Source organism: Columba livia, chromosome 22, assembly GCF_036013475.1.
Source record: "Columba livia isolate bColLiv1 breed racing homer chromosome 22, bColLiv1.pat.W.v2, whole genome shotgun sequence".
Lineage (NCBI taxonomy): Eukaryota > Metazoa > Chordata > Aves > Columbiformes > Columbidae > Columba > Columba livia.
Window position 1 is genome coordinate 1,408,010 of NC_088623.1, and position 7,826 is coordinate 1,415,835.

Here is a 7,826-nt window from a genome sequence, read left to right on the forward strand (position 1 = left end):
TGTGTCCCTGGTAAATGTGCATGTGTGAAATGGCAGGGAATGGGCCATCACAGCCCTGCAGCCTGTCCCAGACTTCACCCAGGCAAAAACTGACCCATCCTAACAGAGAGAACAGCAATACTCCGTCATCTGCCTTGTCTCTGCCCCATCCCCATGCAGACCACCCACCCCCACCTGAGTCCCTCTCCGACCACCTGCCCACCTCGATCCCTGTGTCCTTCCTGTACTTTGGGAAGAGCTGTGGGTGCCAGACCAGGGGGAGACCGAGCCTGTGCTCCAAATGTAGCCAGGGCACCCACACCAACACCCGCTGGGTACAAGGGCTGGGCTGCCTTCCGAGCAGGGGACACCGCACCGACAGCGTCCCCTTTGCCGCAGGCAGAGCCCCGAGGGGGACACGCAGCCCCCCAGGCTGCTTGGCCCTGCGGGGTGTGTTTGCTTGGCAGCCGCGTGAACCTGCTGCTGCGAGCAAACAAACATGAGCTGGGCAAACGGCAGCGAAGAAAACAGCCCGCGAAGCTGGTGTGGGTGAAACTCTGGGCACTGGCAGGGCAAGGGCTCGACAATGATTAAACTGGCCAACCCAGATTTCCCGGCAAGGCAGCACTGGGCTGGGACCTGGTGGTTCATATTATGCAAATCACCTGGATCTCGGAGCATGAACGTTTCGGGCTGGAATTCCCCTCGGGCCGCCAGATCGCATTACGCCGCCCGTACTATAAAAGAGGAGACGCAGGCAGGGCTTGCCCATCGGCACCAGGCTCCCCGGGCCCATGAGCAGTGACTAGCGGCCGGGCAGGGCGCACTCCGTCTCCCCTCACTGCTCTCTGGATTAGCTGCTTTTCCCAGGATTGCCATCGCAGAAGGTACCAAAGCTTTTTCGTCTGGGGCCTGTTGACATCCTGCAGCCCAGGATGGCTGCTCTGCTCCCCTCTCTGTGCATCTTCGCTCTCGTCGGGGGATGCGCTTGGTCTTTTCTCGCTGCACGCCTGTTCTCCCACCACAGCTGTTAGCCCTTTTGGGGGGCCAGCAAGACAGTGGTCTGGAGGGGCCACGCTCCGGTCCCCAGGTTTTGTCAAGTGAACAGCAAGATTTGGCTCTTCCACAAGGGCCAGGCAGGGGTTTGGTCCCCTCCGGCTGCAGAGCTGGCGGGATGCACAACTGGCTGAGAGGACTGGAACTGCTGGCACTGGAGTCCCTGCTGCGGGTCAGGGGCAGCGGCTGCTCTGTGGGGCTGGGGGAGTGCCGGGCGGCTGACCGCCCGTCCCCATGGAGGGGCTGTGCAACACCCTTCTCTGTGACCCACCTGCTTGCTGTCCCTGTGCCCTGGCTGACAGTTGGGCTGGTAAGGCCAGGCTGCTGGGGACCGGGCTCTTCTGCAAGCCCGGTGACGCTGTGTCCCCAGTTTGCTCCGGCTCAGCCTCCCTCGCTCCTGGCCCCCGGGGTGGTGGTGAGTCAGGCCCCAGCCTTGCCGGCGGGTGCTGGGCGGGTGTTTGTTCTGAAGTGACCCGAGAGGTGACGATGGGTGGAGGGAGGGAGAGCCCGACCTCACCCAGCCAGGTCCTTGGGTTGCTGCGGGTGCTGCGGTCTCAGGTCCCCCAGCTCCACCGAGCTGGGGCTCACTGTCGTCTCTCGGCACAGAGCTTGATGGCGGGATCTTGTGAGATCAGCAACATCTTCTCTAACTACATCAGTGCCATGTACCAGCCAGACGAGGTGCAGCCAACCTTGGACATGCTGGGACACCTTGAGGACAACAGCACCCTGGGGCTCAGCGTGCCCACCAGCCAGCCCCTGGCACAGAGCACAGGTAGGACCGGGGGAGCGGTGGTGGCTGCACCGGGCAGGCAGCACATAAGGCAGCAGTGAGGTGGTGCAGCTGGTTTGGAAGAGCACTGCAAGGTCCCCATCCCACTGGGGCAGGTCAACAGTTTCCACTATGCCTCAATTTCCCCAAGGGTGTGTTGGCTGAAAGAAGACCCTGAGTGGCACAAGGTGTGGCTGCTTGGAGCACATCAGGTGCATAAGGGGGATGAGGGAATCATCCCAGGGGATGGGCTGCCACGGATCATCAGGAGAGCAGCTTGGAAGTACAGTCCTGGTGACAGGCGTCCCGCTCCACTGTTATGACCATCATGGGATGGCCCTGGGGGACGCAAGAGGAACATACCAGCGGAGCAGGGCGGATCCCAGCACAAATGGGACAAATGACACTGAAACCAATGGTGGGTGGGGAGCGTCAGGTTGTTGCTGTCCCCCAGGACAGGAGCAGGGCAAGCAGGGCGACCCGAGAGCAGGCACTAAGTGCCTGTCCCACAGCCCTCCAAGCACAGGGCCCGCTGTGCCCCATGTGATTGCCACAGAACTGGACCCAGTGCCCTGTCCCTGAGCCCCACTCTCCATCCCTTGCAGACAAGCCAGAGTGGTTCAGTGAGCTCCCGTACTTCTGGACCAAGGTGCAGGTGCTGGAGTGGATCAGCTACCATGTGGAGAAGAACAAGTATGACGCCAGCTCCATCGATTTCTCCTGCTGCAACATGGACGGGCATGCACTCTGCCACTGCAGCAGGGACCAGATGCGCCTCATCTTCGGGCCCCTGGGGGACGAGCTCTATGACCGCCTGCACGAGATCAGTGAGTGTCCTCATGTCCTCTTCATCCCCAGGCCTGGCAGCTCAAAGTGTGAGGCTGAGAATTCCCCACCAGCCCAGGACCTCTTGCTTCCCAGGCACCGTGCATGGTTGCCTCGGGGAGGTTGCTCTGGGGAGGCTGTGCAGGGGGATGTGGGGGCACAGACCAGGGTCCGGGCAGGGCTGGACGCAGGTCCCAGTATGTACCATTCCTCTCCATACTGAATAGGCATCGCTAATCCCAGTCACCCCACCCCTGCAGCCTCTGATGAGCTGAACTGGATCATTGACTTGCTGGAAAAAGAGGATGCGACTTCCCAAGAGATGTTCCTGGACTCCAGCCACCTTGGTAAGAGGGGGCCCTCAGACAGGCCTTTGCCCCAGGGACCACATGCTGATGCATTGCTGATCCCTTCTTCCCTTCTCTGCCCCTTCCAGAGCTGGGAAATTCCTGTGCCAAGGACTCCCTGGAGGACATGAAGCCCACAAACCCTTTCCTATCCACAGACTTCACCTGCTTGCCTGGTGCCATGTCCCCAGGCAGCTCCGATATCTCAGGTCAGTGTTTTGCCCAGCAGAAAGCTCCCTTTGCTTCTGATGATCTGGGAGATTGGTGGGGAACTGCCCCCCTGCCAAGGCTGGGTTTGGATCTTGCACCGGGTGCCTGCAGGGGCCTGGATGGGGACCGGGCAGGGAAAACCAAGGGAAAGTATCTCCAGAGGCCAGCAGCCGGTGGTCTGAGCCGTGTCCCTTTGCCTCTCAGGGCCTGTGATGTCCCACAGCCCCAACTCCCAGGACTCCGGTGGAAGTGACCTTGACCTTGACCCCATGGAGGCAAAGCTCTTCCCTGACGGTGAGTTATTTTCTTCCCATCAGGAGCTGGGGGAGGAGGGTTTGCACCCGGACACTTCCAGCAGCTGCAGAACATGTCCTGTCTGACTATGATTTAAGGACAAACAGCAGAACTTCCATCTTCCCACTGGGAAGGAAGGAGGGGATGGGTTTTCTGTGTGCCTCCCTTGTGCTTCTGTTCCTGAGGAGGCCCAGGGTGGGGGGAGCTGCAACCCCCCCAGGTTCTGCACAGAATAACTTGTCCCCTTGTCTGTGTCACAGACGGCTTTACAGGGAGCAGAAAAGGGGACGGCAAACATGGCAAGCGGAAACGGGGACGACCCCGAAAACTCAGCAAGGAGAGCAGAGACTGCCTGGAGAGCCGGAAGAGCAAGCACTGTACGTGAACCTTCCATCCTGGGAGCATGGACTGCCTACCCCAGCTTGGGTCTATGGGGGGGAGACGGGAGGAAGGGCCATGTCTGCTGGCCATGCCCCTTGACAATGAAGGTTTAGGGAGATTCAAAGTGCGGGGACCTGCAGGATCTTCCCTCCTCTACAGCTTGCTCTCCTCTTCCAGCCCCAAGAGGTACCCACCTGTGGGAGTTCATCCGGGACATCTTGATCCACCCCGAGCTGAACGAGGGGCTGATGAAGTGGGAGGACCGGCAGGAAGGTGTCTTCAAGTTCCTGCGCTCTGAAGCGGTGGCTCAGCTCTGGGGCCAGAAGAAGAAAAACAGCAGCATGACCTATGAGAAGCTGAGCAGAGCCATGCGGTAAGTGGCTTCCCATGTCCCCTGGGGGGACCTGCCCCACACAACTGGGTCAGACCCACCAGGGCTCAGCCTGGATTCCCCACAGCACCTCCCCAGCACATAGGGCTGCATCCAGAGCCCTGATTCTACCTCCATCTCCTCCAGATATTATTACAAACGAGAGATCCTGGAGAGAGTCGATGGGCGACGGCTTGTGTACAAGTTTGGGAAGAACTCCAGCGGCTGGAAGGAGGAGGAGGTGCTCAACAGGAACAAGGAGCTGTAGGAGTCCTGGACATGCTGGGGTCTGACAAGCGCCTCTGGGCCAGACCCGAGCTGGGCTCCTTGGCAGGAAACTTTGCCTGCAGCTGTATCTGCAGCTGCTGCCCCGTGCAGCATGTGAAGCTCCGACCCTTGCATGGGCACGCTCGTGCATGCTGGTGACTGCTGGCACTGAGGTGTTTAAAGCTAATATTTTAGCTACAGTAGGTTATTGCGAACCTCTGATTCCCTCACTGGATTCGTACCTCTGACTGGAGTCACAGTGACGCTGGCTGTTTCAAAGCCTTGACAAATGCGAAGGGGAAGAGAAGTTCAAGTGGCAGCCGGCACCGCAGTGAGAGCCCAGCAGGTCTCCTGCTGTCACCCACCTCCTGCCCGGGCAGAGGGGCAGCACCACCATCTCACCTGTGATCGGACAGACCTTGTCCCAGCTACAGGGTCCTCCCTCATCCCTGCTCGTGCTGAAGGTGCCCACTGTCCTGTTTGCTCTGTGTGGGACAGGTGAGGCAACTGTGCAGCAGCTTCTCCATGTGGCACCTGCTGAGAGAAGATGGGAACACTGTGGAGCTTCACCTGGCCCTGGAGAGCCCTCAGGAGGGAGAGAACTTGGGACAGCAGGGTCAGTCTGCATTTCCAGCCTGGCTGCCGGTATTTGGAAACAGGCTTTTTCCCCAAAAGTAGCTCTAATTTATGTAATACCAAAAAAAAAGCAGAAAACTAATGTACAGATATATTTTTTCATGAGTAAGATTTCCCGCGTGAGAGTGTGCGTTGTGGGGAACACACGTGTCTTGTGGCAGGCGGTGATGCTCAGCCGGACTGAAGCGATGTCACGGGGCACAGACTGGCTCTGTGTCAGCCACAGGAGGGGATGCCAGCCCAGGCAGGCACCCAGCAAGTGCATGTGGTTTCCTCCTTTTCAAATGAGAACATAAGAGGAATAAATTGTTGTTTGGTTGGTTTTCTTTTTGTACCTTCCTGTCATTATGCTTGTTTTTCTTGAAGAAATGGTGGGGAACAGACCCCTGTTGCCTGGGATGTCCCGTTTCAGGAACTCATCTGCCACCTTCCCCCCTGCTTGCTGTGGCCTGGACTTGCCTGGTCATCCTGGCACAGGGACACAGGGTGTTCCTTAGGGTGAGGGGGGAGGCTTGTCCCTAGGCTGGTGGGAGTGAGATCTGGAGGCCTTGTCTCAAAGCCAGCCCTGCAGCGGCATTTATACCTGCTCCTAAACCTTGGCCCTCAAGAAGTTCAGCCCTGGCACACACCTTTGCAGGAGCACTGTGCTGCTTAGGAAGCCCAGGCCACTGCTTCACCATGACATGGGTAACAAAAAGTGGGTCCAGGGGCTGGGGCAATCACAGACCATGCTGCAAGTTTCCTGTTTCACTTCCGAACTCCTGGTGGCCGTGGCTCTTGATGCCCTACTCCTTCAGGCTGTGGGCTTGGTGGCAGCCAAAGGAGTTCCTGGGGTTGCTGCAATGGCAACAAGGACATGACCCACCTGCTTTGCCAGTGGCAAGATGTACCCATGGGGCAGATCCAACCTCTTTTTGGTGGGTTCAACTGCTGTTTACATGAGGAGTTTCCTTGCTGGTCCAGCTGGGATGCCTGGTCTCCTGTGGGCATGCCATCACCACCCTTGCAACTGAGCAAGACATAAGAGGGGTTCTGCAGTCGTGTGCAGTCCTGGAGATGACAAAATCATATAGAAGACCTCCATTCAAGTCCTTCTACTGTGCTGGGCTGAAGTTGAGCTGCTCCCAGATCTACTTGCTGAGATGCGGCAATCAGGGTTGCCCTGTGGTGCAAGAGGTTCCAGTCCCTGGGTGTGAACCAGGAGCCAGTGCATGGTCTGGGCTGCAGCCAGACCTCCATCACGTTCCTTGCGTAACCTTCAGCGGGGAACAGGTTTTCCCAGCTGGCGTCTGCTGGCTCCAGCGAGCGGAGGGTGCTCCAGGCCCATCACTGGCCTCCTGGATCTGCTACAAGGAGCAGGCTGGTGGCAGGAGGGACAATGCTTAGATGCTCAGGCTGCCCACACAAGCAGTGTGTGTGAGAGGGGGCCAGGATGGTGCTTGGTGGCACTCAGCATGTCCAGGGAGGGGACATGACATACAGGACAGGCCCAGCCCCAGGCCACATCTTGCTGTCTGTGCTCCTGGTTACTGTCCCTCCAAGTGTGGGGTTGTGGGTGAGGTGTTTGTTCTCCGTCAATAGATAACCCTGGCAGGTTGGCAGGGAGAGGGGAGAGCACTTTGTCACGCAGCCTGTTGCCCTGCCAAGCACACCTTGTTTGCTCAAGCAATTTCATTTCTTTCCCTCTGCGGTTTGTGTTACCTAACTGGCCTGGGACAATGTTTAACCAGCTCCAGCAGCAGCAGGGAACCTGTCTGCCTCGCCTCCAGTGCCCTCCGTGTCCTCACCGCCTGCCGCTGCCACCCCACTGCATCAACAAGCAGGGGCCATGTCAGCCAGAGGGGTTGAGGCAGAGGTGGGGGGTCCAAAGACTCCTCAGCTCTATGAGCACACTGTGCCGGATGGGGAGAAAGAGGCAGGGGCTGGGGCCATGGGCTGAGGGACCAGATCCTGCATCCTCCCATGAAGCCCACGTGGGTCTGTGGGTTGAAGAGCCAGGGAGGACCAGACGAAAATGAGCAAGGCCAAACAGACACATGCACACAGCAACACACGCTCAGGGTAACCCCTGTGGTGACCTCCAAACCTGTACTGAGCCAGATCAACAGATCCTCCTGGAACACTGGCATGAAAAAGAGATGATTTGTTTTCTTGATCTCCTTGGAGGTGCCTGGATTTTATGGCTGTGGCAAGCCATGATAGAAAATGGAAAAAAAAAGAGGTTTTTCTTCCAAAACAACCTCCACTCACACATTTACACTGGGTCTGTTCTCCCACCAGGTGGTCCCAGGTTGAACATGTTTCTGGCACACAATTCCCATGGAAATATCTTGGTTGCCCTTCAAGTTTGAACATTAAAGTGGGTTCTATCTGCCCCAAGACCCCCCAGAAGGGACACAGGGGCCATTGCTGATCCGCAGCTCCAGTTAGGGAAGAGGGGTGTAGTTTGCCCTGGCCAGCGCTTGCCTGGGACCTGCAGGCTGCTGTGGCTGAAATGTGGCAAATAGGAGCAGAGAAATGGGGTGAGGGAAGAGGATTCGGCTGGGCCAGCAGGAAGGTGTCCAATATCCCACGTGCCAGACCATAAACTGCTCCTGAACACAATGGCATGACCTGATTTTTCAGCCCAGCCAGCCTGTGGCCACCCCTGCAGAGGACCAGGGTAGATGGGAATGCAGTGGGGACAGGG

At 58.1% G+C, this 7,826-nt stretch overlaps 1 protein-coding gene across 2 annotated transcripts; it reads left to right on the plus strand.

Moving 5' to 3' along the window:
* Nucleotides 1–696: 696 nt before the first annotated feature.
* Nucleotides 697–5,471, plus strand: ELF3 (E74 like ETS transcription factor 3). Of its 2 annotated transcripts, none has more exons than XM_021291482.2 (9): nucleotides 697–866; nucleotides 1,642–1,810; nucleotides 2,413–2,634; nucleotides 2,860–2,979; nucleotides 3,069–3,188; nucleotides 3,394–3,483; nucleotides 3,744–3,860; nucleotides 4,042–4,237; nucleotides 4,382–5,471. In XM_021291482.2, exons 2-9 carry the CDS (start codon nucleotides 1,648–1,650, stop codon nucleotides 4,500–4,502), a joined length of 1,149 nt encoding a protein of 382 aa, XP_021147157.2. In that variant the 5' UTR covers nucleotides 697–866; nucleotides 1,642–1,647; the 3' UTR covers nucleotides 4,503–5,471. The 2 variants fall into 2 exon arrangements, with proteins under 2 accessions (XP_021147157.2, XP_005505384.2); XM_005505327.3 differs by having other exon boundaries at nucleotides 708–866; nucleotides 2,893–2,979.
* Nucleotides 5,472–7,826: the final 2,355 nt, after the last annotated feature.